This window comes from Petromyzon marinus, chromosome 62, assembly GCF_048934315.1.
Source record: "Petromyzon marinus isolate PM22_M1 ecotype Great Lakes invasive population chromosome 62, UKy_Petmar_22M1.pri1.0, whole genome shotgun sequence".
Lineage (NCBI taxonomy): Eukaryota > Metazoa > Chordata > Hyperoartia > Petromyzontiformes > Petromyzontidae > Petromyzon > Petromyzon marinus.
In genome coordinates this window covers 3,408,660-3,426,606 of record NC_133728.1, presented here as the reverse complement: position 1 = coordinate 3,426,606, position 17,947 = coordinate 3,408,660, and the positions used below count along the sequence as shown (strand labels likewise).

The following is a 17,947-nucleotide window of genomic DNA, read 5'->3' as shown; positions in this document are numbered from 1 at the left end:
TCTGTAGGCCTTGGGGAACTAGTACCAGCCTTGCCGGGTTTCCATGGCAACCAACCGACTCGCCCGCACACCTGAGCGAGGGGCGGGGTGGGGGTAAAGGAGAGGGGTGGGGGGTAAGGAAAGGGGGAGGGGCCTTGGAAAGAGGGGTGGGGTTGGGGGGGGGTCCACCGGAACTCCGCCCCTCGCCCACCTGAGGCGTTGCGAGTGGAAGGGGGAGGGGGTTGGGCGAATGGGGTGAGGGGCGGGGGTGTGGGGGGGGTTGCGTGGGGGGGAGGGTTGCGTGGGGGAATGTGAGGGGGGGGTTACGTGGGGGGGGGGGGTTGCGTGGGGGGGGGGTTACGTGGGGGGGGTTACGTGGGGGGGGGGTTGCGTGGGGGAATGTGAGGGGGGGGTTACGTGGGGGGGGGGGGTTGCGTGGGGGGAGGGGTTGCGTGGGGGGGGGTTACGTGGGGGGGGGGTTGCGTGGGGGGGGGTTGCGTGGGGGGGGGGTTACGTGGGGGGGGGGTTACGTGGGGTGTGCGTGGGGGGGGTGTGGGGGAGGGGTGCGTGTGGGGGAGGGGTGCGTGTGGGGGGAGGGGTGCGTTTGGGGGGGGGGTGGGTCAATCCACCGGAACTCCGCCCCTCGCCCACCTGAGGCGTGACGTCACGGGGCGGGAGACGAGGTGGAGCAGCAGCGGCAGTAGCAGCAGGAGGAGGAGGAGACGTCGTAGCGATGGCGGCGGTCCGTGGTTCTGGCTCTCGGCGGCAGCTGCCGCGGCTTCTGCTGCTGCTGCAGGCGACGGCGGTCGCCATGGGCGGTGAGTCCGGAGGCTGGCTGGTGGTCGTGCCGTTTTTGTTTGCGAGGCTTTGTGTGTGTGTGTTGTGTGTTGTTTTATGTGTGTTGGTTTTTGTGTGTGTGTTGTTTTTTGTGTGTTTTTGTGTGTGTGTGTTGTGTGTGTGTTTTATGTGTGTGTGTTTTTATGTGTGTGTGTTTTTATGTGTGTGTTTTTATGTGTGTGTGTTGGTTTTTGTGTGTGTGTTGTTTTGTGTGTGTTGTTTTGTGTCTGTGTTTTATGTGTGTGTGTGTTGTTTTTTGTGTGTGTTGTTTTATGTGTGTGTTGTTTTACGTGTGTTTTATGTGTGTTTGTGTGTGTGTTTTATGTGTGTGTTTTGGTGTGTGTGTGTTGGTTTTTTGTGTGTTTTTTGTGTGTTTGCGTGAGTTTTGTTGACAAGTGAACCTAGCCTGGCACACGAGCGGTGTTTGTAACGGTGTGGGGGCGGGTGGGGGGTGTGCGTGCTGCGGATATGTGAGGGCATTTGATGTCTCGAAGTGAACCTAGCCTGGCACACGAGCCGGTGCGGTAACGGCGGGGAGCGGTGGCGCAGGTGGTTAGCGCACCGCGAATCCGACCGACACGGCCTTTAAACGAGACGCAGCAGCAAACGTCGCCACCAGGGGAGACAAAGGCGGCCGGGCGTGGTGCTGGCCACCCACCCACCACCTCCCTCGTGTGCTCCGTTTCCCTCTTCGTAGGTGCTGACAGCACTTGCCCCCTACAGTCTGTGAAGGCTACACGGGGGATCTTTGTTGTGTGTGAGTTTAGGGGAGACAAAGGCGGCCGGGCGTGGCGCTGGCCACCCACCCACCACCCCACTCCCCTCCCCTCGTGTGCTCCGTTTCGCTCTTCGTAGGTGCTGACAGCACTTGCCCCCTACAGTCTGTGAAGGCTACACGGGGCATCTTTGTCTTTCCTGGACACAATCACCTTCGCGTGTGCCATTCCGACCTTCATAGGTGATACTTAATAGGTGACACTTCATAGGTGATGCTTCATAGGTGATGCTTCATAGGTGATACTCATAGTGACACTTCATAGGTGAAACTTCATAGGTGACGCTTCATAGGTGACGCTTGATAGGTGACGCTTCATAGGTGAAGCTTCATAGGTGATGCTTCATAGGTGACACTTCATAGGTGACACTTCATAGGTGACACTTCATAGGTGAAACTTCATAGGTGACACTTCATAGGTGATACTTCATAGGTGACACTTCATAGGTGAAACTTCATAGGTGATACTTCATAGGTGACACTTCATAGGTGACACCTCATAGGTGATACTTCATAGGTGACACTTCATAGGTGACACTTCATAGGTGACGCTTCATAGGTGAAACTTCATAGGTGACGCTTGATAGGTGACACTTCATAGGTGATACTTCATAGGTGACGCTTCATAGGTGATGCTTCATAGGTGACACTTCATAGGTGATACTTCATAGGTGACACTTCATAGGTGCCACTTCATAGGTGAAACTTAATAGGTGATGCTTCATTGGTGATACTCATAGTGACACTTCATAGGTGAAACTTAATAGGTGAAACTTAATAGGTGACACTTCATAGGTGAAACTTCATAGGTGAAACTTCATAGGTGCCACTTCATAGGTGACACTCATAGTGACACTTCATAGGTGAAACTTAATAGGTGATGCTTCATAGGTGCTACTTCATAGGTGATGCTTCATTGGTGAAACTTCATAGTTGATGCTTTATAGGAGCTGCAGTGGAGTAACAGACACTGATGAATCGTGTGACGAGCAAAAATAAGAATAGGGGTTTTTTTGTTTGTTTTTGGGGTACCCTCTAATGGCTAAATAAAACAGGCGCAGTTTTCAGATGTTCAAACACCAAACCAGATACCCGGCGCTGCGTTCAATCAGCACACACAGCTCTTGATGGCGAACGTGCATATATTATTATTGATATACAAGCATTGTCTTTGAATACTGATCGTCTGATCATTGTCTTTGGAAAAAAAGGCTGTCCTCTGGGGTTGGACAATCAGTTTCAAATACAATGCAAGTTGCTATCAGAGCGGCGTTTGTTTGGAGTGCTCGCCACGAAGTACCGCGGTGTGGTTAATTCGGTAACGTGATTCTTCGCGAAAGGTTTCGTCCATTTGGTGTTTGAACATCGGAACACAACGCCAGTTTGATTTCGCCGGAAATGCTAAAACCAAATTCTTATTTTTTCATACTTTGATAGTGGCAATAAAAAAAGAGGTCCCCCACGATAACCACTTTGTGTTCTGCCAGGTGGGCCAGATCACCCGACCCTGACGCCTGCTGCTGCTGTATATTTGGAGTTTGCGTGTCTCTCTCTCATCATCATCACGGTGGCTATGAGATGTTAACTACCTCGCCTGGTATACAGGAGGTCGTGGGTTCGATCCCGACCCTGACGCCTGCTGCTGTATATTTGGAGTTTACGTGTCTGTCTCTCTCTCATCATCATCACGGTGGCTCGGAGATGTTAACTACCTCGCCAGGTATACAGGAGGTCGTGGGTTCGATCCCGACCCTGATGCCTGCTGCTGTATATTTGGAGTTTGCGTGTCTCTCTCTCTCATCATCATCACGGTGGCTAGGAGATGTTAACTACCTCGCCTGGTCTACAGGAGGTCGTGGGTTCGATCCCGACCCTGATGCCTGCTGCTGTATATTTGGAGTTTGCATGTCTCGCTCTCATCATCATCACGGTGGCTAGGAGATGTTAACTACCTCGCCTGGTGTACAGGAGGTCATGGGTTCGATCCCGACCCTGACGCCTGCTGTTGTATATTTGGAGTTTGTGTCTCTCATCATCATTACGGTGGCTAGGAGATGTTAACTACCTCGCCCGGTCTACAGGAGGTCGTGGGTTCGATCCCTACCATGACATCGCTCACTGTGTCTTACGTGGTAAAAATTACAGTTGTTTAAGTAGTTTAGAGTGGGCGAGTGATTGAGTTAGTAGGTGAGTGTATGAGTTAGTGAGTGGATTAGTGGGTGAGTGTATGAGTGAGTGAGTGGGTTAGTGGGTGAGTGTACGAGTGAGTGAGTGGGTTAGTGGGTGAGTGTACGAGTAAGTGAGTGGGTTAGTGGGTGAGTGTACAAGTGAGTGAGGGGGTTAGTGGGTGAGTGGACCAGTGAGTGAGTGAGTTAGTGGGTGAGTGCACGAGTGAGTGAGTGGGTTAGTGTACCAGTGAGTGAGTGGGTTAGTGGGCGAGTGGACCAGTGAGTGAGGGGGTTCGTGGGTGAGTGTACCAGTGAGTGAGTGTTCCAGTGAGTGAGTGGGTTAGTGTACCAGTGAGTGAGTGGGTTAGTGGGTGAGTGTACGAGTGAGTGAGTGGGTTAGTGTACCAGTGAGTGAGTGGGTTAGTGGGTGAGTGTACCAGTGAGTGGACCAGTGAGTGAGTGGGTTAGTGTACCAGTGAGTGAGTGGGTGAGTGCATGAGTGAGTGAGTGGGTTAGTGTACCAGTGAGTGAGTGTACCAGTGAGTGAGTGGGTTAGTGGGTGAGTGTACCAGTGAGTGAGTGAGTGTACGAGTGAGTGAGTGGGTTAGTGTACCAGTGAGTGAGTGGGTTAGTGGGTGAGTGTACCAGTGAGTGAGTGGGCTAGTGTACCAGTGAGTGAGTGGGTTAGTGTACCAGTGAGTGAGTGGGTTAGTGGGTGAGTGTACCAGTGAGTGAGTGGGTGAGTGTACCAGTGAGTGAGTGAGTGTACGAGTGAGTGAGTGGGTTAGTGTACCAGTGAGTGAGTGGGTTAGTGTACCAGTGAGTGAGTGGGTTAGTGGGTGAGTGTACCAGTGAGTGAGTGGGTGAGTGCACGAGTGAGTGGGTTAGTGTACCAGTGAGTGAGTGGGTGAGTGTACGAGTGAGTGAGTGGGTTAGTGTACCAGTGAGTGAGTGTACCAGTGAGTGAGTGGGTGAGTGCACGAGTGAGTGGGTTAGTGTGCCAGTGAGTGAGTGGGTTAGTGGGCGAGTTCCCGTCGCTTCAATCCGGTCGTGAGTATTGTTCCCCGACTCGACCTCTCTGGCTCCGCCGACAGCCCTTGGCCCCCACACAATTCGTGTGGGGGCTCTCTGGCGGGGAGAAGGAAGTTGCTGGACCCTTTGTCCATTTGTGCCATGGCCCCCACCTGCGGGTAGTCACCCACAGCGCTTGGATCGGACGCGCGAAGCACCACGGGGGGTGGGGGGTTTGTGGGTCTCGTGACGCGTCGTGAGTCCCGTCAGGGGTAAGGGTTGCAAGAACTTAAATCCGCATTGTTGTGACTTGACGTCAGCCCACGTTCGCCCTCCCCCCCCCCAGCCTTGTTAACACCTGGGTAGCATGCGCGTCGTCATCATCATCATCGTCGTCGCATATATCGCCGTTTGTTGGTTATTCACCCAGACAGCGCTTACGGGTTCGTGGTGGCGTGGGCGATGGCGTGGGTGGATGTTCGTCTCGGTCTTTGAATCCCGTGCCCTCTTGGACTCCCCAGCTCCCTTGCGTTGGTTCATTTCCGCGCCCGTGTACGTTGTGCTGTTGGGCTAAGGGCTGGTGGGTAACGCCGGGCGGGTGAGCGAACGGCCGATTCGGTGAGTGGCTGCGACGGGGTCGTGCAGCGTCAACCCGTACGGTTAACCCGTATACTTGGACGGGGAAATTGAGTAAAAAATAAATAAATATTTCTGCCTCTTTGTGCTTCGCCCTTGCGATGGGACTTTGTAGGATGAACGTTGAGATTTGTAAGGGGCACGGGGTGACCAATAAGGTCTGAATTGGTCCGTGATAAGGCAGGGACACTGATAAGGGGTTGACATGGATGCTGAGTTGGTGGGCTAAGTGACTGTGTGTGGGTAGGTGGATGAGTGAGTGACTGAATAAAGTTGTAAGAAACTGTAGACGGCTGTGACTTGCAGTGTGGCGAGTGGGCGAGCGGGTGAGTGACCGAGTGGGTGAGTGGGTGAGCGACTGAGTGACTGGGTGAGTGACCGAGCGAGTGGGTGAGCGGGTGAGTGGGTGAGTGACTGAGCGGGTGAGTGACTGAGTGGGTGAGCGGGTGAGTGACCGAGCGGGTGAGCGGCCGAGCGGGTGAGCGGCCGAGCGGGTGAGCGACCGAGCGGGTGAGCGGGTGAGTGACCGGCGCGGGTGAGCGACCGAGCGGGTGAGCGAGAATGGCTGATTCGGCGAGTTGCCGAGTTGGTGAGTGGCAAGTGACCACCGTGTGTCCAAGTGGGTGGGTGAATGGCTTTGCGGAAGGAGATGACGCGGAAGGAGATGACAGGGAGCAGTGCGTGTGGGCGGTGGGGTCATGTTCGAACGAGATCGTGATCTTGGACGCCACGGTGGCTGGAAGATGTTAACTACCACGACTGGTATACAGGAGGTCGTGGGTTCGATGCCGACCCTGATGACGCCTGCTGTATATTTGGAGTTTGCGTGTCTCTCTCATCATCACCATGGTGGCTAGGAAATGTTAACTACCAAATATATAGCTGGCTTCAAAGGGTCGGGATCGAACCCCACGCCCTCCTGTGTACCAGGCGAGGTAGTTAACATCTCTTAGCCACCGTGGTGATGATGAGAGAGAGAGACACCGCAAACTCCAAATATACAGCAGTGGTCGGGATCGAACCCGTGACCTCCTGCGTACCAGGCGAGGTAGTTAACATCTCATAGCCACCGTGGTGATGATGAGAGAAACGCAAACCCCAAATATACATCGGTTGTCAGGGTCGGGATCGAACCCGCGACCTCCTGTGTACCAGGCGAGGTAGTTAACATCTCCCAACCACCAGTGACCACGTGGGTTCTTGATTCATCATTCCGGACATTCTCGTTTGGTGACAGTGTGCTTTGCATGTAACCTGCTACCACCCCCTCCTCTCTCTCTCTTTGTCCCATCCCGAGTGGTTGACAAGCCATCGGCCCCGGCGGTGGGGGAAACGGAAACGGATTATCGGTATTCTTCGGGTCTTTCTAGCAAAGTCACGTAGATAGGTTCAGAGAAAATAACAAAAAGCAAAAACTGCGACGTTTCGATCGCAACACAAGCGGTCGTCCTCAGGAGCAGAGTTTTTCGCTACTTAATTTGAACCTATCCACGTGACTTTAACCGAAAGACCCAAAGAGTATGAATTCCTGCAGTCACGAAAGCTTCGAGTCAGGGTTATCGGTAACCATGCGCGGAGGCCCGAAGCGCCTAAACCAGGGGGTCACCAAACTTTTTTTCACAGCGGGCCGGATAACTGATAGAATGACGAGCGTGGGCCGCATAATCATTCTGTTCAATACTTGGGGGCGGGAAAGATGCGTGTTTGTGTGTGTGTGTTGCTATGGAAACCATGGTAACGTCAGAGCGTAGGCTCTGACGGCGGGCCCGATGGCCTGACGTCGCGGGCCGTATCCGACCCGCGGGCCGTAGTTTGGTGACCCCTGGCCTAAACGATCGGGCATCTCGTTGAATGCTATCCACCCGATGGTAATTGCGTAAGAGTGAAGTTAGTTTAACGCGTAGGAGGGATTTCGCGACCGATATCATCCACAACGTGATGAAAGAGAAAAGTTGTCTTGGTAGCGTTTGAAAATAATCATGTGTATATCGACGCAGTACGACCTCGTTATTTCGGTGTTTGATCATCATTCGCATCTGGCTATCGCTTCGGCACGGCCCAGCGTTTCTCGGGCACACGCGCGGCGTGGTGTCGGGTAATTCGCCACGAGCCGAATCGCCGCACCGAACGGTCCAATCTGGGCGTGGCGTGGTGGAGCGACTCCACGCGCCACGACCTTAACGACGACCCGGTCTGGTGGCTGCGTGCATGGCGAGGGTGGTGAGGGTGGCGAGGGTGGCGAGCGTCGGTGAGGGTGGCGAGCGTGGCGAGGGTGGCGAGCGTGGTGAGGGTGGCGAGGGTGGTAAGGGTGGCGAGCGTGGTGAAGCTGGCGAGCGTGGCGAGGGTGGCGAGGGTGGTAAGGGTGGCGAGCGTGGTGAAGCTGGCGAGCGTGGCGAGGGTGGTGAGCGTGGCGAGCGTGGCGAGGGTGGCGAGGGTGGCGAGCGTCGGTGAGGGTGGCGAGGGTGGCGAGCGTGGCGAGGGTGGCGAGCGTCGGTGAGGGTGGCGAGCGTCGGTGAGGGTGGCGAGGGTGGCGAGCGTCGGCGAGGGTGGCGAGCGTCGGCGAGGGTGGCGAGCGTCGGTGAGGGTGGCGAGGGTGGCGAGCGTCGGTGAGGGTGGCGAGGGTGGCGAGCGTCGGCGAGGGTGGCGAGGGTGGCGAGCGTGGTGAGGGTGGCGAGGGTGGCGAGGGTGGCGAGGGTGGCGAGCGTCGGTGAGGGTGGCGAGCGTCGGTGAGGGTGGCGAGGGTGGCGAGGGTGGCGAACGTGGCGAGCGTGGCGAGGGTGGCGAGCGTCGGCGAGGGTGGCGAGCGTGGCAAGGGTCGGTGAGGGTGGCGAGGGTGGCGAGGGTCGGCGAGGGTGGCGAGGGTCGGCGAGGGTGGCGAGCGTCGGCGAGGGTGGCGAGCGTGGCGAGGGTCGGTGAGGGTGGCGAGGGTGGCGAGCATGGCGAGGGTGGCGAGCGTCGGTGAGGGTGGCGAGGGTGGCGAGGGTGGCGAACGTGGCGAGCGTGGCGAGGGTGGCGAGCGTCGGCGAGGGTGGCGAGCGTGGCAAGGGTCGGTGAGGGTGGCGAGGGTGGCGAGGGTCGGCGAGGGTGGCGAGCGTCGGCGAGGGTGGCGAGGGTGGCAAGGGTGGCGAGCGTCGGCGAGGGTGGGTGCAGTCCCGTTGTTTCGGACTTTTGACCATTTTTTGTGCACTCTGTGCAAGCCCCAAATCCTCTCGAGCAGTGAACCTTTTATGGCGGAAGTCAAAATCGTGATAATTTTTTATTTTTTGGCGGCTCCGTCCCGTTGTCGTGTCCGTCCAAGCGCAGCAGCGAGGGCGAATGCGCAGAAGAAACAAAACTTTTAAACTCTGTTCCTTGGTTCTTTCGGTAAAGTCACCACGTAGAATGAGAATAAAATAATAAAATGATAAAATAAAATAACACAATAAAATTCTGACGACGTTTCGGCCACAACACAAGCGGCCTTCATCAGATGAAGGGACGAGACTGTCTGATTATTGTGTTATTTTATTTTATCAATTTATTATTTTATTCTCATTCTACGTGACTTTACCGAAAGAACCAAAGAAGATGAATCCTTGCAGTCACGAAAGCTTTAAATCGAAATTTGAAACTGTGATTAGCGCGTCGCGTAGGGCTCGTCGAGAGGAACATTTCGCCGCGCCGTTCGCCTTCGACAGACATGAAATGACGTCGCAACGCAGTTTTGTGCGAGAGCCGGGGGGCTTGTGGAACCCCGGGGTCCCCACCATGAGGAGCAAGTGTCGTGTTACACCGACACCAAAGGAGCGTTAAAATAGGGACCGACATTATAAAATCCTTTCTAGATTTGAAGCTTTCGTGACTGCAAGGATCCATACTCTTTGGTTCTATTCGGTAAAGTGACGTAGGTAAAAATATAAAACAACAAAAATCACGACGTTTCGGCCACAACACAAGCGGCCTTCATCAGGTGAAGGGACCAGGCTGTCTCGAGGACAGCGCTGGAGTGAAACACAGCCACGCTCAGACCGCGACCTTTAAGCTGTGTGAGAGTAATTAAGGTGCCTTGACAAAGGAATTAGCATAAAAATTAGCATTTAATTGGCCGACTTAGCATGATGAACGGTGTAGAGGTGGCGTACATGCGGGGTGAACATGCCGGTTGGCGCGGGGGGAAGGGGTAGTTTACCTATTGATGGTGTGAAAAGGGAATTTTTAAGAGCTGCGAAAGTTTTGGGGTACCACTTACTTGAAAAATATATACTGTACCATTGAAAATTAGTTTAATGTTTGGTTCGATTTAGAACATCTTTTCCCCTTGGTCTGCGCGACGAATCAAAACGTCGCGGGTAGAATTGATGCAGGGGGTGTGTGTGTGCGTGTGTCGATGTGTACGGCGCGTGAAGACAACTCACGCCAGCAGTGAGGCCCAACACCTGGCTGACGTCATTCGACGGCGAGTCGCGTAAAAAGTGTCAGATGACGTCGCCTGTAAGTAAACCATTAAGCCAAAAAAGTGACGTTTCCGTTGGTGTCATTTGGTGTTTCAGTTATTTTTAGCGATGAAGTGCATTCTAAGTGAATTCATCTCCACCCCCCCCACCCCACCCCACTTGCTCCGTCACCTTTCAGTTTCAGTTTTCAGTTTATTTATTGTTGGTATAGCCCTGTGAGCCATTCGGCTCTTGAATCGGGTGCTACCGCAACAAACAGAAAACAAAAACACGAACAAGAAAAACATCTTAAAGTGACTTTGTGTTGACTGTGCAAACAGAAAATCCAAGAAAAAAAACAGCAAAATATTCCTGAAAAAAGCACCGTACACCAACGCTGTGTGCAAAACATCTCAGTGGGATGCAAGTCAAACAACAACAACAACCACAAGACAACTTTAGATTAAGGCCATCAGTCTAACTCCGTACTACAACAAAACAAACATGTCCAAACCAAAAAAAACCTTTTTCCAAATCACCAAAAAATAAAGCCATAATAGCAACGTAACAGTGATCACAGGGACTGTGACCGATTTTTTACAATAAACTACATAAATAACATGTAACACCAAACCCTAGAGCCATAGCTGGCTGCATGAGTTACTCCACAACAACAGGAGCATCGGTCGGAGTATCAAATTTTTCAATGCACCTTTAAGATCAGCACGCTAAATCAAAATACAGATTATACTTTGCAGCGTCAATCCGGAGCGAAACATTTTTTATTTTATTTTACGCCAATGAATAGCGGTGGCAGCTAGGGGTGTACAACTCCTCCAGAGCAGTTTTGAGAGAAGATCTCATTGGTAGCGATTCAAGTTGGCAGTTTTTTGGCAATAGCATTCCAGACCCTGGGGGCATCAATAGCAAAGGCCCTTCCTCCAGTTTTTGTACGGCAACACATTGAGCGTACCGCATGCTCGGCATTTGCACGCACTGCTGGCTAGTGATGGTAAGTGTTGGTTTTTAAAAAATCGTTAAATAATTTTAGGAAAACATTTCCATTGATTAATTTTTTATCGGTGCGGGAGGCACTTGGGGAGCTACCATTGTACACAGTTACTGGCGAAGCATCGTACCTCGGATTGTAAATGTTGTGGATTTGCCCTCGAATGCACAACCGGTGTGCTGTACGAGTATACTACACTACACTGTATACTACACTATACTACACTACTATACACTACACTACTATACACTACACTATTATACACATTGCATTACACTATACACTAGTGCTGTACTAGCATACTACACTATACACTACACTACTATACACTACACTACTATACACTACACTACGCTATACACTAGTGCTGTACTAGTATACTACACTATATACTACAATACTATATACTACACTACTATACACAATACACTACTATACACTACACTATACACTACACTACTATACACAATACACTAATATACACTACACTACTATACACAATACACTATGCTATACACTAGTGCTCTACTAGTATACTACACTATACACTACACTATACACTACACCATACACAATATGCTACACTATACACAATATACTACATTATTCACTAGTGCTGTATTAGTATACTAAACTATACAATATACTACTATACATTACAAAATACACTACACAACTATACACTAGTGCTGTACTTGTATACTACACTATACACTACACTATTTACTACACTATACACTACACTACTATACACTACACTCTACACTCGTGCTGTACTAGTAGAGAATTGGCCACGTTCTGTTTACGTGCCAAACCCCTCTTACTAATTTGCTGTGTCGGGTGGTGGCGCGTTTTAACGACGTAACATTTACATATTTACGCGATTGAACCCAAACAAAAAGACTCGCGCTACGGATGACATTGTTTGCCAAAGCCACACCGCGTGTTAAGCATTGTACCACGATTCGGAATATTGGATAAGTCGCCGAGGGCAGTTGCCCATTTGTGTGTCGAATTAACAAGGGTTTACTTGTTTGATTTAAAGCTTTCGTGACTGCAGGGATTCATGTTCTTGATTCTTTCGGTAAAGTCACCACCACGTAGAAGGGAAGCAATAAAATAATAAAAATATATAAAACAATAAAATTCTCACGACGTTTCGACTGCATACACGAGCAAATCATCATTGGGTGTGAAAACCACAGCATGAAAATTTGAAAAAAGTGGCTTTTTTTTTTAGGGTTTACTGTCGATATATCTCATCCGGCGGGCACCGCAACGTCCCAGTTCTCAGTTCTTCTGTGCGGTCGGTACTTCTGAATCTCCTGAAGACCACGTGCAATGCGCTGCCGTTATAAAGTATCGTCATCGGCTCGTATTTGCCGATATCGATATGAAAACAAAAATTCAGCCAAGTTTTTAAGGCGCGCCCCGCTGTGAGCTGTGCAGTCGCCCTTTTTCAAGAAGCCACCCCTGGCCGTCGCAAATGATAGCTCAACGAGGTGGTGGCTTACCGTCAGCGTCGTCATCGTCACCACCGTGTAGAAATTTATAACAGGAGCCAAATCACTTTTTTAACGTGCTGTGAAAACGAAAAGAAAAATCCACGTGACCACGGGGAGAGAGAGAGACCGCAAACTCCAAATATACAGCAGCAGCAACAGGCGTCAGGGGTCGGGATCGAACCCACGACTTCCTGTAGACCAGGCGAGGTAGTTAACATCTCCTAGCCACCGTGATGATGATGATGATGATGAGAGAGAGACACGCAAACTCCAAATATACAGCAGCAGCAACAGGCGTCAGGGGTTGGGATCGAACCCACGACTTCCTGTAGACCAGGCGAGGTAGTTAACATCTCCTAGCCACCGTGATGATGATGAGAGAGAGAGATACACACAAACTCCAAATATACAACAGCAGGCGTCAGGGGTCGGGATCGAACCCACGACTTTCTGTAGACCAGGCGAGGTAGTTAACATCTCCTAGCCACCGTGATGATGATGATGATGAGAGAGAGACACCGCAAACTCCAAATATACAGCAGCAGCAACAGGCGTCAGGGGTTGGGATCGAACCCACGACTTCCTGTAGACCAGGCGAGGTAGTTAACATCTCCTAGCCACCGTGATGATGATGATGATGAGAGAGAGACACCGCAAACTCCAAATATACAGCAGCAGCAACAGGCGTCAGGGGTTGGGATCGAACCCACGACTTCCTGTAGGCAAGGCGAGGTAGTTAACATCTCCTAGCCACCGTGATGATGATGAGAGAGAGACACGCAAACTCCAAATATACAGCAGCAGGCGTCAGGGGTCGGGATCGAACCCACGACTTCCTGTAGACCAGGCGAGGTAGTTAACATCTCCTAGCCACCGTGATGATGATGATGATGAGAGAGAGACACCGCAAACTCCAAATATACAGCAGCAGCAGCAACAGGCGTCAGGGTTGGGATCGAACCCACGACCTCCTGTAGACCAGGCGAGGTAGTTAACATCTCCTAGCTAGCGTGATGATGATCATGAGAGAGAGAGAGATGTAAACTCCAAATATGCAGTGGGCGTCAATGTGTCTCGATCAAACCCGCGAACTCCTGTATACCAGGCGAGGTAGTTAACATCTCCTAGCCAGCGTGATGATGATGATGATGCTGATGATATAGAGACGCAGACTACTAAAAAACCAGCAGCAGGCGTCAGGGTCGGCATAGAACCCAAGACCTGTATGCCAGGCGAGGTAGTTAACATCTCCTAGCCACCGCGATGGTTTGGCCACCTTGGATGGTGCCTGGGTGGCTGCTGTCACCCCATGGACCACTCCGTCGCGATAGGAAACGTCTGCGGAATAAGAGAATGCGCTCGAAGCGTGTCTGGGGAAGTAATGCGAGCAGCATCATCATCATCATTATTATTATCACTTTGCATGTTTCCCCGTGAAAACCACGTCATGTTTAAATATCACGCCACAAATGACAAAAACTGGGGATCCCCGCGGGCAGTGGCAATCATCGCCATCCTCGCATTATCGGCAGGCTTCCTCCTTCCGTACGAGGCTGATGCAGAGCCCCACACGGAGAGATCTACACGAGGTGATGAAGCGTCCTCGTCCTCGTCGCAGCAGCTGAGATGATTCGCAAGCTCGATGGGGGGTCGTCAACCGCCCCCGGCGTTAAGAATCGCGTTAAGAATCTCGTTAAGAATCTCGTTAAGAATCGCGTTAAGAATCTCGTTAAGAATCGCGTTAAGAATCGCGTTAAGAATCTCGTTAAGAAACGCGTTAAGAATCGCGTTAAGAATCTCGTTAAGAATCTCGTTAAGAATCGCGTTAAGAATCTCGTTAAGAAACGCGTTAAGAATCGCGTTAAGAATCTCGTTAAGAAACGCGTTAAGAATCGCGTTAAGAATCGCGTTTAGAATCTCGTTAAGAATCGCGTTAAGAATCTCGTTAAGAAACGCGTTAAGAATCGCGTTAAGAATCTCGTTAAGAAACGCGTTAAGAATCGCGTTAAGAATCTCGTTAAGAATCTTGTTAAGAATCGCGTTAAGAATCTCGTTAAGAATCTCGTTAAGAATCTCGTTAAGAAACGTGTTAAGAATCTCGTTAAGAATCGCGTTAAGAATCGCGTTAAGAATCGCGTTAAGAATCTCGTTAAGAATCTCGTTAAGAATCACGTTAAGCATCGCGTTAAGCATCGCGTTTAGAATCTCGTTAAGAATCGCGTTAAGAATCTCGTTAAGAATCTCGTTAAGAATCGCGTTAAGAATCTCGTTAAGAAACGCGTTAAGAATCGCGTTAAGAATCTCGTTAAGAATCTCGTTAAGAATCGCGTTAAGAATCTCGTTAAGAAACGCGTTAAGAATCGCGTTAAGAATCTCGTTAAGAAACGCGTTAAGAATCGCGTTAAGAATCGCGTTTAGAATCTCGTTAAGAATCGCGTTAAGAATCTCGTTAAGAAACGCGTTAAGAATCGCGTTAAGAATCTCGTTAAGAAACGCGTTAAGAATCGCGTTAAGAATCTCGTTAAGAATCTTGTTAAGAATCGCGTTAAGAATCTCGTTAAGAAACGCGTTAAGAATCTCGTTAAGAAACGTGTTAAGAATCTCGTTAAGAATCGCGTTAAGAATCGCGTTAAGAATCTCGTTAAGAATCTCGTTAAGAATCACGTTAAGCATCGCGTTAAGCATCGCGTTTAGAATCTCGTTAAGAATCGCGTTAAGAATCTCGTTAAGAATCTCGTTAAGAATCGCGTTAAGAATCGCGGGCCCCGTTGCTCCGCGTCGTCAACATCGGCCGACACGGAGGAGGGAGTTGATCTACAACGTAGACGATGATGACGACGATGACGATGATGACGACGACGATGAGGTTGCGGGCGCAACCTCCGACTGCGAATGTTGTCGCGAATTCCGTTTCCTTCCCTTCCCCGCGTCGGCTCAGACTTGCGCGTCTTGCACCCGGGCTCAAGTTTCCCCGCAGCGACGTTGCTCAATTCGCAACAAGCCAGGCGGTGGCCGGCGGCAGATTTGGCGGGCGGCAGTGGGGCGGACGGCAGTGGGGCGGACCCTTCCTCTTCGCTGGCCTGGAGAAGGCGGCGTTGTGACTCGACAAATATCTTATCATCCCCCCCCCTACCCGCTACCCGCCCCCATGTAGCCTTTAGCAGACTGCCGGGGGCAAGTGGCGTTAGCGAGCAGCAGCAGCAGCAGCAGCGTCCATGAAGGCCGGCGCTGTGGCACACGGAGGGGGTCGGCGGCCGGCACCACGCCCGGCAGCCTTTGTGTCTACAGTGGCGATGTTTACGTTTTGAGGCCGAGTTGACCTGGGGGAGGCCCAGAACCCGCTGAGATAACCACTGCACCACCGCTCTCCACGGCAATGATAAAGTTGCACACGGAAAGGTGTAAACACACAACAACAACAACCGTCATTCGCCACTAAGTGGCGGTGACGTCACCACGACGCTTGTGCCAGGCTATGTGCACCTTGAGGCCATGTGAAGTATCGAACGCCCACTGGCAGGAGGTCACAGGGCAGACCCAGGTGCCATCGGTCGACTGACTGAGATGACTGGCTGATGCACCACCTGTGCCCCCTACTGTGGCAACCTGCTGTGCTTTAGTCGCCAGGCGCTCCGCTCATTGTTGTGAGCGTCGCTCCTCCGCCCTCCGTTGTTGCTGGAGTGAGACTGCCTCCAACTGCCCAGTAGTGCCCTTCATGAGCCTCCTCCACAGAGGCCGATCTTGACACCGGTGTCATCGGCAAGTCCACTCAGCTCCACGTCCTCTTGTACCACATCACTCCATCTCTTCTCTAGCCTGTGCCGCGCCTGTTTAGCCCCCTCTATCTGGCTGAACAAAAGCTGTTTCGGCATGCGGTGGCTGGACATGCGGGCTACATGACCCAGCCAACGCAGCCTTGCCCGCCGGAGGAGCTCACCGATGGGACTTTGTCAAGATCTGTCAAGGATTTGTGAGCTCCTCACACAATCCAGCCTGGTTAAACCCAGGATTGATCGTAGGCAGGCCAGCCTAAATGTTTCTAACCGGCGAAGATGTTCCATTAGGGGGGGTCCACGTTTCGCAGTGTAGAGAAGGAAGGGAATGACCATGGCCAAGAAGACCTGAAGCTTCGTGCGGAGCGACAGACCAGGTAGCTTCCACACAGCGTTACGCAACCGATGAAAAGATATTGCCGCTCGACTGATTCGGAGTGAGACCTCTGCTGTTAAACTGGAGCCAGTCATAAGCACACTGCCCAGGTATGGGAAACTCTCCACTCTCTCCACAACTGCCCCATCACCGATTGGGAGTTGTGGGGGTGGAGTACCCAATGGTACAAAATACCCAGGCAGGTGCTTAGTTTTGGTGGGGCTAATGGCACGCTCTAGGTTCAGCAGCAGCGCCTCCAACTCCTCTGTGTGAGCAGCAATTACAAGATCATTGGCATACATGACATGGTTGAGCAATAGAGAACCTTCCCTTGACCACACCCAGGCATCGATCAGCCTCCCATTGTATCTGTACAGTACAGCCATCGAAGCCTTCACGAACTACATGGTCGAAATAGATGTTAAATAATGTGGGAGCCAGAGGACATCCCTGTCGCACCCCAAGGTGTACAGGGAATGCTCCGACTCCCGGCCACGTAGTTTTACCCGGGCCCGCTCACCATCATGAAGGTCATTAATGATCATGAGCAGAGGGTCAGGGACTCGGAAAGCATGAAGAACAACCCAGAGCCCAGGCCTACTGATGGTATCATAGGCCTTGACGAGGTCAATAAAGCAGAGATGTAGGTATTGTTGGAATTTGCTATTCCTCTGCTGTCACAGACGTTACAGAAAATATGGCATCTGTGCCGGACCACCCTTTCCTGAAACCACATTGGGGCTCCGCAAGCCTCTCCTCAGCGTGCCTGGTAAGGCGATGTTAAATAATCTTTGCCAGGACCTTTCTCAGCACACTGAGGAGTGAGATGTCCCTGTAGTTGTTACAGTCTGTGCGGTTCCCCTTCTTAAAGAGGGGGACCACACCAGGGCATCCTTCCAATCCTACGGAACCCATCTAGTGGTCCAGACTGTTATTATGATGTCATGTAGGGCAGTCTGCACAAATGTCACCCTCCCTCAGCATTTCTTTTGGGAGATCATCTCAGCCCGGTGCCTTTCCTGGTCTCTGGATCACCTTCAGTACTTCCTCAACAGATGGCACCTCAGTCAGCCACTCACAGGGGGTGACTAATTATTCCAATATTTGAGGCACCGCAGTCTCTGCAGGGTCATCCCCACTTTGCCCCATGATGTTTTCCAGGCTGAGGGATTTCCCTTCCCACAAGACCTCACAGAAATGCTCAGCCAATCAACAAACCTGTTCCTGGGGGTTGGAGATTGGATCACCGTTCTTTCCCCTAATGATGGTGATAGGTGTGGCGCTGCAAGTTACTTTTTTGATGGAATTTAAGAGTGATTTGTGATCGCGGGCCACTGAGGCAGATTCCATCTCCTCAGCAAACCGCGACCACCACCCATCCTTGCAGCTCCTCACGGCTCTTCGAACCTCCGAGCGAAGGCTGCAGTAAGCCTCCTCATTCGCTGACGTGGGATTCTGTAGCCGAT

General features: G+C 51.6%; 1 protein-coding gene across 2 annotated transcripts in view; it reads left to right on the top strand.

The window, feature by feature from the left end:
- The first annotated feature begins 635 nt into the window (after positions 1-635).
- Positions 636-17,947, top strand: part of LOC116955840 (coxsackievirus and adenovirus receptor-like) — a 53,892-nt gene continuing 36,580 nt past the window's right edge. The window contains exon 1 of one of the 2 annotated variants that reach the window (XM_076053670.1): positions 636-797. In XM_076053670.1, coding sequence (XP_075909785.1) covers positions 713-797 — 85 coding nt within the window. In that variant the 5' untranslated portion in view covers positions 636-712. The remainder of the gene's footprint in view (positions 798-17,947) is intronic. The other variant, XM_076053671.1, reaches the window with a different exon arrangement.